This window comes from Acanthaster planci, linkage group LG02, assembly GCF_054643075.1.
Source record: "Acanthaster planci isolate LZ-2023a linkage group LG02, COTS_SCS, whole genome shotgun sequence".
In the NCBI taxonomy this organism is placed as follows: Eukaryota; Metazoa; Echinodermata; class Asteroidea; order Valvatida; family Acanthasteridae; genus Acanthaster; species Acanthaster planci.
Genome location: NC_141778.1, coordinates 1,239,919 through 1,257,526, shown reverse-complemented (window position 1 = coordinate 1,257,526; position 17,608 = coordinate 1,239,919). Strand labels below are relative to the sequence as shown.

The window sequence follows — 17,608 nt, the reverse complement described above, 5'->3', positions numbered from 1 at the left end:
TTTCACATCATATTACCTCCGGTCTTACAAAGACACATTTTATTCCAGATGATATAAGAGGGGAACAATAAAGAAATCAACCTACTAGTACAAAACTAGAGTGTCATATGTAACTAGAGGAATTTAAATATTTAGGTTTTTATTTCAAGATATGATTCAGCTGGTTTTATACCAAATCACACATCAAGCTCACTTTACTTGAGTATTTCAAGTATTAAAGTTGGCTTCTGAGATTAACCATGTGTACCGATGTTAGACATTTCTTCCTGGCTAAGATGCTTAAAACTCTGCCCTTCAGGAAATCAGACATCCCTGAGGACAGTCTTGTGACTATTATCACAATACATGTTGAATGTTTCTCAGTTAACAATCGACTGACTGCAACTGGTATTCACATTAATCTTACTTTTATTAGGCAAACTAAAACACTGCCAAGGCAAAATAAAAAATGCTCATTGTAGATTTTCTATTGATGACAGACATAGACAGAGGAAACATTTGATTCTAAGCGGAGGTCTTTTGGAGTACCCTAAAATTTAAATTATGCAACAACGAATAGAGACACCCTGTAGAACTTTTACTAAAAATGTACTTTTGATTAAAAAAATGAATTATCAATATTATTCCTCAACTCAATAACTATCTTGAAAAACCATTAGTATTTCATAAAAGTCAGGTCCACTGAAGCATATTTTCGGTGGACAAATTTCTCTAAATTGTCAACAATCCCTCCCCGTTGCACCCTCGAAAACCCAACTCTCTTTAAAATTAAAGCAAGCTAGACAAACAAACCGTAATTGATGAGTGGCCTTTTTATACCCTATAAGCATAGGGAAAAGACATCAAATTTTACCTGTGAAAAAATTGAAGTAATTTCTATCCAAATCTGTTTACTTGACGTTTGTAACAATGTATTGATAAGTTACAGATTGCAATGGAAGCATCATTTTAGATTCTCAATTGCAGATATTCAGCCTTGTGATGAAGTAGCCAATTTAAGTAACGAATATGTAAAAAAAAAATCTCAAAAAGCGTTACGTTGAACTAAAAAGTTGCAGTTAGCTTGATGTCATCTTTGTTGGATCAAATCATGACTTTTTTAATGTCAGGTGTACAGACACAATTTTTATTAAAATCCTGATGAATATCAAGTTCTAGCAACACGGCACAACTTGAAGGTACTGGAAACCACAGGCAGGATAGTCTTAGCCCAAGAGTGGAATTGCATTGTTTTGTATCCATACACAGTGCTAGCAACATATACTGCCAAATATCAGAGGAATAGCAGTAATGGTAGAGGGCGCCAATCCATGAAAGACAAACTGTACTGTATTTCATAACGTTTTGTCCCTTATAGATTGGTGCCCTCTACCAATACTGTTCTTTGACTATGCTTGCCAGGACATGTTGCCTGCGGTATATGCAGAACAAAACAAGGCAAACCCAGTCTCAAGTCAAAACTACAAACAGGACTGAATGATGACTCTAGTTGTTTTGTGTCTAAAACATCAGTGGCAGAGATCACTAGTGAGATAACTTGAAATTGGGGCAGAAAGTTATTGCTTGCTGTAGACAATGCCTGGGATGATTGTGAAGCAACAACACTGAAACATACCCATAAAACTGCAACATGTGACTGCAAACTCTTTAGCATGGGGTCAGGAGTTAATTGTTGAGTTTGCCATTCTGATGATATGATCAAGATGACAGTGGGTCTGTTTTTTCTTCAATTTCATTACAAGCTATCCACTGGTGTATTTGACTATACATCAAGGTCTCTTTGAAATGATAAAGGGGCCACAAAAAGTCTAACCTGGTCTTCCTGACTCGCTGCCATCTCTACCTCTAAAATGACTTTCCCTTTACTTCCAAATTAGTGGATTGTACAATATGCAAAATATATTGAATGCTTCGTCATGACTTGACTTGTTACAGAAAAAAATGTGTCTTAGTCAAGTCAGTCCTTGGACTAAAGTCCTCAGATCTGCAGCAATTACAGCACACGATGTGTCATTATTGCACCAACCTGACCCTGGGTTCACAGCGGTGGGACAGTGGGGAATGAACTGCTATACAAACCTGGTGTCAAGACTCGGTCACTACCAAGACTTGGGCAGGTGGCTTGCTGCGGTTGTCATACGGTCTCTATGTGATGCCTGGATGAGGTTTCACTGGTATCCTGCACACGCTGGGCGCCAGGAGGTAAGTCTTTGATGAGCTGTGTCTCCCTATAGGTCACCTTCAAGGAAGGTCAGAGGTGAAAGGTCTTCAATTTGTCCTGAGGTAACCAAGTACTCTACTGGGATTGGTGAAACAATTAACCGAGAAAATACTACCTCAAAGGCTGTGCAAAACGAGGCTTACCTGCGTGAGAAATTCTCGGATGACTGTGAAGTAACCTTGGCAACGCCATGTCTCATTGTGAGTTCCACCTTCAAATCTGATAAGTTGCTTGTTCTTGGTTCCACATCTCTGAAAATGTGCAAAATGAAGCGCATTAATAAATGCCATCTATTCTCCCCTCAGGCACTTTTGTAGGAAAATTCATGAGTTTGTGCTAAAGTACGTCAGTGTACACTAAACCCTCAGCACATTCTAAGTACTGAAATGGGGTGAGTTTAGGAGTTGAAGAGAAATAAATAAAACCATCAGATGGGTTGTACTCTTGAAAACAATACAATGCAGTGTCCTTTCAGGGTATTAAACAGAAAACAAGTACCCAACTCGATGGCTTTTTGTGATGAGAAGTTTGCAGAAAAATAACAAAATGTGATTGAGCTTCTCACAAAAGCAAATATTTTTCCTGTCAAGTCTTGAAATCAAGAAAAATCCTTTGAAATTATACTCATGCTTTACCATAGGATTAAAAATGTTACATTCTATTGTAAATGGGGTATGATTTGAGTGATTTAGAGTACAGAATACATTGTTGGAGTGGACCTGACTGGTTCCCTGTATCCTACCTGGAACAATTCATGCATCATCCTGGGTGGAACCAGCTCATCTTCAACCCCCGAGATAAAGAGAGTGGAGGTTCGTATGTGCTTGACTTTGTTGATAGAAAAATACTATGCAGGCAGAACATAATAAAAAGGAAAATCTCCAGTAAACGCAAGACAAAACTTGGACAAAACTTGTCCAGTTGTCAGCATTGTGAAACCTTTTTACAGAAAAAACAATATTTTGTTAAATCGTTGGCCAGTGTCCTAAATAAGGAATAGAAAACTCCACTGTGAAAGACACAGTGGTGATTTTCCAAACTTCAGCTTTGTCTAAGGGTGGGTCTCAAGGATTCAGTTCATGAATTCAGATGCCTCAATTTCAGACTGCCAAGTTCAATGCAGTTTTATTTTCTGCTGTAGAAACACTGCACAATTCAATATAAATTTGCCATTTGGACTATTCCTTGTTTCCTTCTCATAGTGAACATTTGAAAATGATTGTGGAGTCTGAAATAACAATGTAGTCGAAAATAAAGTTAACATTTCAAAAAGGCCATTTTCATCCCAGATTTGAATGTTTTGTCTACCTGCTTATTTTGACATTGAGTATGAGTTTTAAGTTCTCCAATTGAACTCACTGTATATATCTAAGCAAAAGTGATTTTTATATTTACCTGATTTTTTACTAAGAATAGTGGGACCCATCGTAAGAGGTTCAAGTGAAAAAGCACAGCGCCCATATCGGGGATGCTAGTGAATGTGTTCTCAACAATCAGGCCCGCTATCTTGCTTCTGTTACAGGCTTGGGAAGTAAGATGTATGGCTACACCACCCCCTAGTGATCGACCGAAGACCACGATGCGTCGCGTGTCAACATCACCACGTCGGTGGAGGTAGTCGAGGGCAGCTTGAGCATCGCGGTAGAGACCTGAAAAATCACCAGGAACAGCAAGAACTGACCGTCATTCAACCACTTTAAGTTCCTCATCAATTTGGGTCAAAAGCTTTCTACGTGACAACACGTTACCACTCTTCCGCCCTTTTTCCTATTTCTGTCCCACAAAGTCAGGTTAACTGAAATGAGAAAAAGATGTTCCTACCTGCCTCACTGGGCCGTCCTTCGCTTCGTCCATACCCTCGGTATTCTAAAAATAGAATATTGCAGCCGCACATGGCATATAGTCCATGTGCATTAAAATACCTGACAAGAAAAATGGAAATCTGAATTAGAGCTGATGGTACCACCTAGTTCTAAAGAAAAATCACCGATACCTTACAAGGGACAAATTAAAAAGTTCCATGATCTCCCTAGTAGATTTTGAAGGATCTTGGAGAGCTCAGTTTTAGCCAAATATCAGCCTTACTCTTACCTATGTGCAATATTTCCTGCATTCCCATGAAAAAACAACACTGTCGGTGCTCGGCCAAACAGTGGCTCGGCCTGCTTGAATAGCACAGCACTGATTCGAACTCTGTCCGAGGTCTGGATATACAGATCTTCGTGGGGAAGACCGGTGGATTGGGCGGGAGCGACGTAGAACCTGGACGATTCTGGCTCCTCAGGGAAATATAGAAGGTTGTCCTGTATATTGTATGCTAGTCCTGAATAGAAGAGGAAAGGAAAGTAACCCTTACTCCCTAACATTGGAGGATTCTGGACTGGTAGGGTTAAAAGTTAACTGGCTACTCATCCAAATCTGTATCTCTTGGTCAAGGACTAGATGCAGGTTCTAGAACTCTCATTCATGTATTTTTAGAACTAGTTTTTAAATATCAAGAATTCAATACAACAAAAACATAGGTACTGGTAACAAAGTCCACACTGATAGGAACATAGTTCACCCAGTAAGGCTCACAGACCACAGCACTAAACTTTTCCATACTTAAGATTAAGAATGCATAGAAGAAAACCAGGCTCACCGGGATGTCCCCTGAATAGTTCATAACACTCATCGGGATGCCCCCTGAATAGTTCATAACAGATGTTATAGAGTACCAAAGCGTGCCGTCATTTGAACCCACAAATGTAGTGTAAACGAATGGAGTGCACGCACACTTTGGTTCACGCGTTGGCTCTCTTGGTAATGCCTTTTACACACAACTGTGCATGCCACATTCACTTTGGTTAATTTACAAAGCCTAATCCATCGAAGGGTAAAGTAGCCTACTTACCCACAATAGCAACCAATACCGACAACAGAGCTAACGTTGTGCCATACAAAAAGTAGACAAGCACGAGTACCAGTATCCAGGCGGTACACAGCCCCCAGAACCTGGCTACTATGTAGCTTATGAAGTTGTACAATAACCGACACACTGAACCACATCTCGATGGGGACCTGGTGGTCGATTTTTTTCTGGGACCTGGAGAAGACCTGAAGAATTGAATTGAAGTTACACTAAATTAGGGGGAAGTGGTTTTTGCCAAGTTGAAAGTTAGGAAATGTATTCTTATCTCTTTTTGGGAGATTCAACTTAACGAGGTAAGATAATTTGCCGTAACCAAGGTGCAGCATTTGGGTTTTTCTTGAAAAAGGAAAGCACATGCAGATAGAGAATGCTCTGTTTTGTGTATGAGTCACAAACATGGACATGACTTGCATTCGAAAAATTTCATGACACTGCAATTTTAAAGGTTCTGGAAGTTAAGTAGGGCAGCAACAGAAAGTTTGGCAAAAACATTGTTGTTGGACACAAGCCAACGAGTTAATACTGAAACAGGTTGATTCGCACCTGCTGTTGTTGGCACTTCCTTGGCTTGGTAGGCTTCCTTCACTCATACTTTGTCTGTGGTTGGAATCCTCGTCACCCTCGGATGGATTCATGTGAAGGTAATGACGCAGTTCGGAGTCAAACGATAGATTCTGGCGTCTCATACCTAAAGCAATGTCAACTTGGCAAGTACTCTTGTCATTTTCTTTCCAAGAAAATCAGATCTCTTGACACTGGGTGATAGCCAGGATTGTCAGATGTTCACCCTGGAAACTGCGGAGGGAAAAAAATGAGTTTGAGGGAAAAACACTTTCAGTCAGGAGATAACAACAGAACTGTCACTAATGACACTGTTCCCCCACTACATCTACTTTTATCACAAGATCATTTCCAGATGTTAAAAATGGCGACAAGCGGGGACCAAGTTAGGCCCAGACTAGGGCCAGTCTACGGCACTACCTCCATATCCTTGGCCCTATACCCAACCCCCCCAAAAGTGGGGACTTTGTAAAAAAGTTTCCTATGAGCCTCATACTTCTCATACAACTCCACTCACCCAAGCAGTTCATGGATTCACCTGAATTGCTACTCAACTGTTCCTATTCATACAACTTTGGTCTCTGTTCTGTTGTCTCAGCATTGCCATTTGTTTACTGTACACCAATTCATTCCTGATCTTTGAATGGGCAACATACATGGTGAGGATCTTATGGGTACGGGAACCAGTGAGATAAACATAAAGAGTGCACCAGTTGGTTTATCAATAACTTAATGGCAGGCAGGCAACTGGACAGATAATGAAGGTGTGTGTTTGCAGGAAATGCACGTATATCTGGATGAAACAAGTCGCCAATCATTGCGAGGTAGTAATGCGCAAATGTGTACCCATCTATAAGTAAACAATTTCACATTCAACCCCAAGAAGTGCAAGTAAGCTTCCATGGATTGGAATTTGTTTCTTTAATGTTCTTAAACATCACCTGCACTGGGAATTTATGTGTTTATCGCAATAGCTTTGCAACCTAAAAAGATTCTGACCATGGCTAATGCCCATTCAACAACAGCAGAGTTGAGATGAGGAAATTGAGACTAAAGAACAGGAAGTCAAAGACTTGCTGTTAGGGTGAATTAAAGAACTAGGCCTCTAAGTCTATTTATTCATGTTAGTGCTTAGGTGAGTAAAGCTCTGTGACTAGCGTAAGCCTTTAAATCGGGAAATAGTAGTCTCATACCAGTATATCATAATCTTGAAAAGCTTTTATTCCAAAGGATGAGTATTTCAGGTTTTATTTTAGGAGTAACTGCAGAGTACCCTGCTACACCTGAGATCACTGGCCACTCGGTTGGAGTTGATGATGGAAAAAAATCAAGTCCAACACAAAATGAATAGGAATTGTTGAAAAAAATCTAAGTCTAAGCCAACTATCCCGTTGGTGGTTATGATGTTACATGGCTGTGAGGTGGATTGAGAATGTACATGTATATTGAGGGCATATCAATGGCAATCATTTGTGACAACTTGAACTGGTAGCCGGCTACAAGGTGGATCATGCGGCGAGCAGAGCATTTAGCAATTGTGCCCTTTTTTCCAGCTAAGGCATAGGGCTGAGGATACAGAAATAATACAAAGGATTGGCACTAGTGTGGGGAAGGTCCAGGTTCTTCAGACCTGCAAACTGCTCTAAGTGCTGTTTGTTAGGCCAGTCTTGTAGCAGGTGTATATGGTAGGCTTAGGGCATGTAGGCAAACTGTTAGAGTGACAGGGCTAGTTTGTTACAGCCCAAAAATCAGAAGGGGAAGAGTTCCATTTACGGATGCCAGTAATTATTCCCTACAATGACCTATTAGCCATCAGAAAGCAAAAACATGTCCAAAAAAGTTCAAGTTAGGAGGGGAACAACAAAGTTGCTTACTAAGAAAACACTTAGAATTTTTCAGACCAGTCCCATAGGGTTTGTGCACAGGTGTCAAGTAATGTCTGTATATGGAAATCTTTCCGTCAGCAGGTGCAGGAAGGGGAAACTGAGGTGGTACAGTCAACATTCATTGGAGCGTAAATGTATGTCGATGTGCAGAGGCCTGCAAATGTTAACACCAAGTCTCTGGGCCACACTCATCTGCTCGTCATGCTCCTGGGGCTAGCCTAAGCTTACTCATGCCGTCATGCCACCTAGCGTCAATGATTGCCGATACACACAAGTAGATTTAAAAGCAGTTTTATCATATTTTAGAGACTCTAATGTGTGCCACTGTGCAAGAGAAACAGTAAATTTGCTTCCAGATTCTTGCAAGAAAATGAAATGGTGGCAGCCGGTCCGGCTGCATGAGCAGGCCCAACTTTGTCACTCAAATATCAACACTAAAAAAAATTGTTATCAAATGTACTGGTACTAGGCCTAATTAGGCTAATAATTTAAATATCATTAAAATAGAGATGACACATTGAACAAGAGAAGTGGGATATAATAATAGTGTAAATGAAACAAACTCCATAAATATGCTTGAATAACTTGTTGACGCTCGTTGATGCATAGATGATTGATTAGAGGTAGGAAAACACCTCCATGGTTGACCCTACTTATGTTACTATTATTGAGTAGCAACATTGTTTGCCTTGGCCTACTCCTGATCCCCGATCTCTGTCTGGTGCTCTGATGAAGCATATTTGCCAAAGTTATCAAAAAATCTTACGCATCATTTCCCCCATAAATAGTTATTATAATTTCCATGATTAAGCATGCCCCCAATATTCACAGAAATTCAAAATAGTTCAATTACATATACTCAACTTCAGTTTAGTCACTTACAAGTTCGGCCTATATCACGTACACGCAGCCAGACGTAGACATCTTTAAAACTGGATTTTTCCTCTCACTTGGTGGCGGTGTACATAAAGCACGGTCGTTATATCGCAGAATCGAGTGCGTGCCAAAGTTGGTCAATATTTATCCGGCACAGAATCTCGCCAGCCAAAGCTGTCCAGTCAGAATTTTTTTCCTTGGAAAAAAAAGACAGTAATAAAAATGCTCAAGTAATCTGAAATCGGAGGGGCACCATTGTCTTGCATAGTATCAGTTTATTTCCTACATTTCATCCAAAAGTAACTTGACCTACGCATGCCATGGAGGAAAATCCTTCCTCCATGTGCATACATGTACATGTACACATATCCTTACACAAATATACTCGTGGGGTATTTCCTTTGTTCTCTTGTACAAAACTCCCACACAACACGCAAAAATTTTCAAATCACTCCAATTTAAACCAAATTCACTTTCCTAGGTTGAAATTTCGACCGTATGCCCCTTGTATAAAACACTTCAGTTTGCGACAGATTTTTACCCATCAAAATTTCCCCTTTTTGAGTTATTTCCAAATATCAGTTTCGTGAAATTCTTGTGGGGTACCAATTTTGGTACCCCACAAGGTAAAAACTGGCCTTGTGGGGTACTTCCCATTGTTCCGGTATCCCACAAGGCCCCATGTATAAGCGCACAATGTTGTGCTTCGCGTAACTTTGTACAAGCTGAGTACTTTGATCCAATATCGCAATTCATGCATCAAGACCACTGTAGCGACCCATAGAACCACCACCCACTTTTTGACCACCTGCTGCTTTCCACCTGGGTAATTGCAGAAATTAGGGGTCCAAAAGTGTGACATTTTGGTGTCCCGGTTAGGCCTACGTCTGACCTTTCCTATTTGACATGGAAATATCACCGGAATTGATTTCAAACTGTTACTATTTGTTTGGTAGCCTAATTTGCATTAATTCATCACATCTGGAAATTATAAAACGTGTTCTGAACTTACAAAATCATAGGTCAGATGTGACAGGGACACGAAAATAGATGGACCCCTAATTTCTGGAATTAGTCAGCTAGTGAAAGCAACACCACCGGCAATGTACCACTGGCGTCAATTAAATATACAGGGCGCCCCCTATAACTCTGAAAGCTGCAGCTGCAAAATTTTCAATAATTTCTTTCCCTGTCAGTTGCGCGGTACGGAAGCTTATTGCAGCCAACGAGAAAAAATCTCGTTTAAACGACTTATAATCACATGTAAACGATTCAGTCCCTCGTTTAACGACATACATGTAGACATCTCGCTTAAAGGAGATACGAGATAACTTTGTCGCTTAAACGAGAAGAAATGATTTTTTTTTGCATTAGCAGCAATACGCCTCCATAGCCCGGTGAGTCTGTTTTACTGCAGTTTGTTCAAAGTCATACAAGCCCACTAACAGGAGAAATTATTAAGTATGAGGAGGAGCAAAATTTGAATTTGAATTATTGAAATGTTGCACAATACTTTTTTTCACTCACGAAAAAGTAGGAATCGGACAATTATTACTATTATTTCACTTCTGGTAACGACACCAACTGAGCGCTCTTGAAAAAACCTGTAGAGAGGAGACAATGAGAAGCTCGTGCCTTCATTGACTCGGCTTAGCTCAGATTCGGATCAGATGAACACGCCTATACAGCATTGCAATCCTGCAGCCGACATCTACAGATTTAACAGTGGTCGTAGAGTTTTGAATTCAGTTATAATTACCAATATTTTTATGCTGAATTTTGTACTCATAGGCCTGTGACCAGTCGCTTAACATGGACTGTTTTTAAAACAATTTTCAATCTTGTCCAATCTTGCACCCTCAAGTTATGAATCAGCGTCAAAGACGTAGGAGCTATAATCACCCTTTCCCCTTCAGTGCAAAATCGAGCGCACAGGCCTAGTTTTATCAAAATAACTAATGAACAGCAACAGGCCTATATTTCCCTCTCTTCACAATGGACTCGTTGACATTTCAACGGAACTTATTGGAAAATCACATTTCCGTTTCTGTGACATCACACATTCCCATGGCATTCCCATTGGGACGCCCCGGTGACTTATGGGTATTGACCCAGCGAGTGACTCATTCTGTGACCCAATATGATGACGTCACCGAGAACAATCCACTCAGTGGAGAGGGAAAATATTCAAATGTGCCCTGAGACTTTATGAATATAATCAAAGGGTGCCATCTTCTAACAACCCATTTTCATGTCCACTATTTCTAGACAGATTGCGGGGCAAACATCTCGGGGTCGAAGCTGAAAAACCCAGTCAGTTGTCTCAGAAATAACAGAATTTCCCAGCGTCAATTACTTTTCCCTTATTTAAATTTAATCGTCTGTTTTCTCAATAAAGAGCTGAAACTTGAAAGGGGGACGTATGAATTGCAAATAATTTTATTCAATGTTATTCCGTAACTGATCTAATACAAAGCTTCATCAACTTCACAGTTCCTTAAATCATAGCACAAACGGATTTGCCTCAGCTCATTAATATTTTTAAAATCTTGTTAACATCTTTGCAAAAGACTTTGTAATTATGTAATTCTCTGTAGAGCAAATTTGGGGAGCAACGGCGTCAAACATGAGTGTCTACCTTTAATATTGCCAATACGCTGACCAATTTCAGAATATGTATGTCGGTTTGTTACAGGCTTATTGCCTTGTGCACAGAGTAGCCCAAAATGAAGGCAATTTCCAGAGGAGTTTCCCGTCTTGGGTGGGGAGGCATTTTTTTTAGGGGGGGACCTAAAAAACAGCTGTCCATCCTATACACAGATAACCTTCATCCCCCAAAGATCAAGGTGTAGTGCCGTTTCTATCTTGCCCCTGCTTGAAAAGTCAATAATCCTAACTAATTCACTGATTTAATAAATTTAATATTAAACCTGATGTATGCTTTCAAAAACGACTTATTCAGATTACAAGTTGACAGTATCACTGAACTGTGATGACCGGAATCTACCGAGGACCTCTCTTAGGGTTTCGAAGTCTGCTGTTTCCCTTACGTAATTTGCCTTGCTACCCAAAGAGCTGGCAGACAAGGAAGCCTCCCTCCTCTGCCCAACTTCTGTCCACTTCAGGGGGGGGCTCCAGTTCACACAAGTGGTCAATTTTGGCAGCAAACGTGCGTAGTATAGTTCATTCTATCACCTCAATGAACCTGCCCTTAGGGGTTGTTGGGAAAAATTTGTTCCCAAAAGGTCTATCTCACTGATGCCTTACCATCCGTTTTTATGGCAAGGAAATGATTTTGTTCAGTGGTCGACCAACTGACCCTGACAGCAAAGTGGTTTATTTGGGTTACTTTGAATAAACCCCTCTAATAATCCACGTAGGCAGTTTTGAAGCCCAGCTGCAGATGATCTTTATAGAATCATCATCACGGACTAAATTACGGCATGTAATTTATATTTTGCGTCTTCTGTTCCTTTAGCCCATGGTCTCCTTTAACCTTTGGGTAAAGTTATTTTAATGTCAGCGAGTGAATCATGTTCCTTTGCCGCCGTCCATGTGTGCTCACCTTGCTCCTGTGCTGACTTTGAAATGTATCACTTTGCACATGAGCAGTAGAACATTAAAATGGACTACATTATTATTGGCAAGCGATCTCTCGTCGCTGTAATACTGTTGTTTCTTACTTGATCTGAGCTTTTATTTTCTGTCTTAACTCAAATTATGATTTGGAGTGCTCTTCAAATCTCATGCAAAAATTTACACTCTGATATGAAAATGGCTGATACCAGAAATGTTAAAAACAGTTCATCCTTACAACATTCCCTCCTCGCTGTGTAACGGGAGGAGACTACAAGCTTTGAAACGCCCAAGTTGTTAGGAACTAGTCTGTTGATCCAACCTTCCGATTTTGGGTGGTGTTCCCGCCAAAAAAAAACCTAGTCTCGGATGTTTAATGTAAATAGACGCGCAACACGCTCTACCTGTTCGTGGATCACCAAGACATTGAACACGCCGTTGTAAGTCAAACAGGAAATTTCCTGCTTGTACGGAAAACCGTTTCCAGTCTAATATCAGATGGATTAAAGTTATTTTATCACAAAAAATAAAATGGAATGTTGAAAAAAGAGTTCTTAATTAGTGTGCTACTTTTGTTTATAAAAGTCCCCTCCGGGCTATCGAGTTTGGAAATCACTCAAGAAAATGTACCCGTGCGCATAATGTCACTGTGTGTGATTGTGCTTCCTGTAACAAAGTTCACACAAGAACATGAATGCAGCACAAAATGACCATTGATGAAGATCAACGGTCTTCAATAATCAAACGATCACGTGGTGTGATGTACATCATGGGGCTACCAAAAGCCTGTGTGCAGTCTTTGGGAAAATGGTGCTACGTAATGTTCGCCCGATGTACAGCATCAATTTTGCAGCTTTTTCCCCATTGGCGAGGATGTATTGCCGAGACAACACTCCATGGCAGATGTCATGTTTTCACACTGATGGAACTTAAAGGATACAAATAGTTCACTGAGTGACAATCCGCCTTCTCCTGTTGCTGAAATCTCGTCCCCGAAGACTCGAGTACAAAGTCTCATGAGGGTCCCGGGAATTGAGGTCCAAATCAACATAGTCTGGTACTGGCAGTCGCATGTGGTACTGCCGACGCATCTGTTGCGTCACGTAAGCATTCATGTAGTCACTGAGGGTGTGACTTGTTCTGGGTGACACAGTTGTCAGCGAATCGGAAGGGTGGAACGATCCCTGCTCGAAACTGATGTCCCTGGAGGAGTCATTGCGAGACGTGATGGTAGAATTGGAGCAACGTCTTAGAACAGACATGTCACAGTTTCTGAGCCTCTTACTGTCTCGTTTTTCCGCCTCTTGGACGCGAATTGTGAATGTCTTCCTGCGGTAGCAGCGCGTGTACCAAATGCAGAACACAAGAGCACAAGCCACAACGGTTCCTTGGAAGGTGGTAACCACCGCGATTACCAACGGGGTCCAACTGCAGGAGTATGGAGGAACTGGAAAGAGCTCTGGGGACAACTCCTCATAAAAGCGGCCATCAGAAGATGCGGCATCCGCACAGGGACAGGCTGTCCGCAGACGGACCAGTATCACCCTCGAACTTGCCATGTTTCTAACAATACAGCGGTAGCTGCCCGTGTCACTGATTCGCAGAGGGTGGATTCGCAAAGAACCGTCCCGTTTCAACTCGAAGCGGCTGTTGAGCCCCGTGACGGGTTGACCGTTGGGATGTAACCACCTTACCCGGGAATGAGGATCCAAATCATCGGTTCCGCAATGTAGCACGACGCTCTGGCCCTCCACGCCGTAAACAACGAGAGGGGCGTTCGGCGTCTGCACACTGGAGGAGCCGTTACTGTCCGTCCCTGAATCAATGCCCGGTCCATCTGCATCTGGAAGCTCGGTAATCATGGAAGTGTTGTAAGTCACAACTGGAATTGTCAAACTCGCAGAATCTGTAGGTTGGATGTTTGGAGGATCTGTTTCATTTCTAGACAGATCTGGTGACGTAACATTTGGAATGTGTGCTGTATCGTTTGGATGCGACGATCCGCTGGGATTGATGCTTGGCTCTCCGGAGCTCAGAGTTGGCTGGTCTGAGTTATATCTTCCTTGCTCAACCCCTGTATTTCCTACATTGTTTGAATCTTGATTTGTCCCATCATATCCAGACGTTGGTCTGGGGGGTTCGTTCGGCGGAGGCCTCTCGGGAGGCCTAGGCCCTGAAGGATTCTGCCCAGCAGGATTTGGGTTAGCTGCCGTGGGTCTGCCGTTGGGAATAGCGGGGGCAGTACCTGGTCTATGATTCGGTGGATCCAACCCAGGGCGTCCTGAATCGTACGTTGGTGTGGTTACAACTACCGGGACGGTGGTTGCTTTGGGAGGCCTATGTCCAGGATACATGGGTATTCCTGGTTCCCAGTTGGGCCTTGTTGATGGTTCTGCAGGTGCTGCGTGATCGGAGCCCGATACGTCCTCAAAAAACACTTTGTCAAATCTCGCACTAGCGAATGTCGGCGCAGTGGTTTGGCGTAGTGTCGTATCGACACCTGCAGAAACATCAATGATGACCGATTGGAAAGAATCGCCTTGCTCCTGGTCATTGACCGATGCTGGGCTGAAAATGCTCCCATCATATACAGGGGAGTCATACGAAGTCGGACCTCCATTCGTGTTTGGCTGGTGGTACACAGTTTGGCACAACAACCTTGGACTGATTGATCTCAGTTTATATCCACGAAATAGTGGAGGAGAGGAACATCGAACAGTGTCTCTGCTTTGCCCGCTGTTGTGTCCAGCAAGCCAGTCCTGGAGAAACACAAGTCTGCAATCGCATATGAGTGGATTGCTGCTCAACACTAACTCTACCAGTTCAGGAAGCTTCCTAAGAATATCCGGGGTCGTCTGCAATTGATTACTCGCCAGCGACAATGTCTGCAAGCGGCGCAGTCCGCTAAAGCTCTCAGAGTCTAACTGGCTTATCTGGTTCCCGTCTAAATAGAGGCTGAGGAGCCTCTCTAATGGCTCGAAGGCCTCCTCTTGGATCTCCTGGAGGTTGTTGTTTTCAAGTCTCAAAAGACTTAGTGAGTGTAGGCCGCGGAACGCTTCTTGCGACATACTGACCATTCCGTTCCCGCCAAGATGTAAAGTTGTCAGTGAGCTCAAGCCCTTAAACACTCCATCCGAAAGGCTAGTCAGCCTGTTCCCGCTCAGATCCAGAATTTGGAGTCTCCGGAGTCCAGCAAACGCTCCATGCTGGATATGGCTGATCTGATTGTTCCTCAGGTCCATCCCATGGAGACTTGAGAATCGCCTGCTGAACTCCTTTTTGTGGAGGACCGTCACCGGGTTCCCAACTAGCTCCAGGTACCGTACATTTGAGACGCAGCACGGCGACGGAATCTCGGTGATGCCCACTCCCTGGGCGCAGACATATTTCAATGACGAGGAGATGAAACGGCAGTCCACTCCACGGGTGTATTTTACGCCAAGTTTCTCCTTGCCTTGGTTACCATCAGACATGGCAACTAGTCCAGCCATCAGTAAGATGATCACGTGGGTGCAATTCAGCATCAGTCCGTGCATCTTGAGCCCTGAGCAACGATCTCTGTATCACAAAAAGTAAAATTATTCAAACATAAATCTATTGTCAATTACAAAATGCAAACATTAATTTTTGGTAGATAGTTTAAGACCTTGAAATACAAATGGAAACACTGACTGAGTTATAAGCCAACTGCGAATAACATACATGTATCCAAATCATAGTGTACGGGTATGCATTCAATAATAATGCACTGCTAGGTTCGTCATTACTCATTAATTCAACTTGGTTTAACGAATCGTTTTTATTCCGTACAATTTCGAAAATAATCTTTTGCCTCAAGTGTAGATCACTATCAGAGAGATGACAAGCAAAGAAATCCTTCTGAGAAACTAAAATTTCGACCACTGCCTCAAGTGGACTGTCCACTGGACCTTAATTCGCATTAGACGATCAATCGTCAGGGACTTGAGGCGCTCATGCACCATATCAGCAATCAGTCTGTTATGTGGATCACTCCTTAATAGCATAAGCCCTGCCCCTCTACTCGAGGGATTTCTAGTTCAGCGTGTCCAGAACTTTGCAACGTCAGAGTTTCTCTGCGATAACACTGGGTGCAAACGCTGCCTTTAAAAAATGCCAAATTCCTGCTCGTGTCTGTGCTACCAAAACTTGAAACAATTCTGTGAACGGCAAAATGATTTCGCTATCATGCATTACGAGGTACCCTCTCCCCATTTTATCTAAAATATAAAGGAGAAATTTCATCAAGTGATAGGATGAAGATTTGATTGATCAACACATCTGCAATGAATGAGGGGGTATGAGCAACATAGTCATTATCCTTGAACCTAAAATATCACTTCATGGACTAAAAAAAACTATTTATGTTTCCTACGCCCACGAGGAGATATAGGTCTAAGACGATGGTTCGATGCATTCTTTACCTTTCTTTTTTAATTGATTTAAAATTAATATCCGGTCACGTTCTTGGAGGGACAAGAGTAAATCCTACACAACTTCAATCCCGAAGGACGTAACAACGGGAAGAGAAATTATAAATGCATCGACGAAGAACTTGGGCACACGCAGCAACGACTTTACACAAGCAAGTAGGTCAACTTACAGAAACCACAATGGAAAGCCAAAGTGAAACTTAGCAAAACTGTAAGAGCGTGAGTGCTGGTCTTTGTGTCAAAGACGTTACTTGATGTTCTGATCTTTCACGAAGCGTCAACAGTCTTTCTGCAGTTTCGAAAAGCTAACTGGGCGCTGTAAATAAACAATTCTAAACACAGGGAGAAAACTAAAAACCATTCCCTGATATAAAAAAATTCTTGTAGTATATATTCACCATGAAGATTTCGGGGAAATACGTTCAAGAGAAAGAAGACTTTTTGCCAATAAACAAACAAAAACAAAAAACTGATATATACTCATGAAACTTGTTTCCTTACTTGCAATTCTGATCCAGGGCTGTCTAAATGCAGGTATTGTAATATAAGAAAGGCACAGCTCATTGTTCTAACAAATTATTGCTCGACGGATCAGGAGGGATAAAACGAGGCCCAAATGAGCATCCTTCTCTTATGACCGTGATTTACTGGACCTAAGAAAGATTTTCGAAACGACGGGATAAATATTTGAAAACAAAACTACACTGCTAAGAAATTCAGAGTGTATATCCTTTAAACTGTAGTAGATGTAAAGATAGCTCCCCAGTGAGATAATTCCGCAATTCAGAAAGAAATGTCAAGTGAGTATACCCCATTACCATGTCATCTGTAGTAAAATCTGCTTTGGCAAATATTGACAATTTAACTGCCGGTGAATTGTGTGGTAACTGACTGCATGACTTGCCTCGTTATAATGAAGCAATAACCTGTTTCCGTCAAACTAAAATAGATATCCAATCGATGAGACAACGTTACATAAGTAACATACCACTTGATTGAAGGAATGATTTCCCTGACGTTCGTAACAACAGTGAGGCCAGTGACAAGTGCAAGCTGAACAGTAACAGTCCTTCATGGATGGGACACCCCGATCAATGTTGTCAGATCCCAAGTCATAATGGCAACG

The 17,608-nt window shown here is 41.8% G+C and overlaps 2 protein-coding genes across 2 annotated transcripts; both read right to left on the bottom strand.

The window, feature by feature from the left end:
* Window positions 1–8,534, bottom strand: abhd13 (abhydrolase domain containing 13). Its single transcript, XM_022245813.2, has 9 exons — window positions 8,462–8,534; window positions 5,676–5,927; window positions 5,115–5,317; window positions 4,313–4,544; window positions 4,043–4,143; window positions 3,617–3,870; window positions 2,964–3,068; window positions 2,365–2,472; window positions 1–2,239 (listed from the first exon to the last, which is right to left on the bottom strand). The coding sequence occupies exons 2-9, from the start codon at window positions 5,816–5,818 to the stop codon at window positions 2,135–2,137; spliced, it is 1,251 nt and encodes a 416-aa protein (XP_022101505.2). The 5' UTR covers window positions 5,819–5,927; window positions 8,462–8,534; the 3' UTR covers window positions 1–2,134.
* A 2,273-nt stretch (window positions 8,535–10,807) lies between these two features.
* Window positions 10,808–17,608, bottom strand: LOC147799783 (uncharacterized). The gene is made up of 2 exons (XM_087133834.1): window positions 17,471–17,608; window positions 10,808–15,589 (listed from the first exon to the last, which is right to left on the bottom strand). Exon 2 carries the CDS (start codon window positions 15,565–15,567, stop codon window positions 12,979–12,981), a length of 2,589 nt encoding a protein of 862 aa, XP_086989960.1. The 5' UTR covers window positions 15,568–15,589; window positions 17,471–17,608; the 3' UTR covers window positions 10,808–12,978.

What these genes read in the sequence shown, in the direction of transcription:
- abhd13 (XM_022245813.2), bottom strand. Translation starts at nt 5,818, where the DNA reads ATGAGACGCCAGAATCTATCGTTTGACTCCGAACTGCGTCATTACCTT. An exon ending in AGGACGGCCCAGTGAGGCAG is followed by an intron (nt 3,871 to 4,042) that starts GTAGGAACATCT and finishes GTGATTTTTCAG; the next exon opens with GTCTCTACCGCGATGCTCAA. An exon ending in TCCGAGAATTTCTCACGCAG is followed by an intron (nt 2,240 to 2,364) that starts GTAAGCCTCGTT and finishes CCTTCCTTGAAG; the next exon opens with GTGACCTATAGGGAGACACA.
- LOC147799783 (XM_087133834.1), bottom strand. Translation starts at nt 15,567, where the DNA reads ATGCACGGACTGATGCTGAATTGCACCCACGTGATCATCTTACTGATG.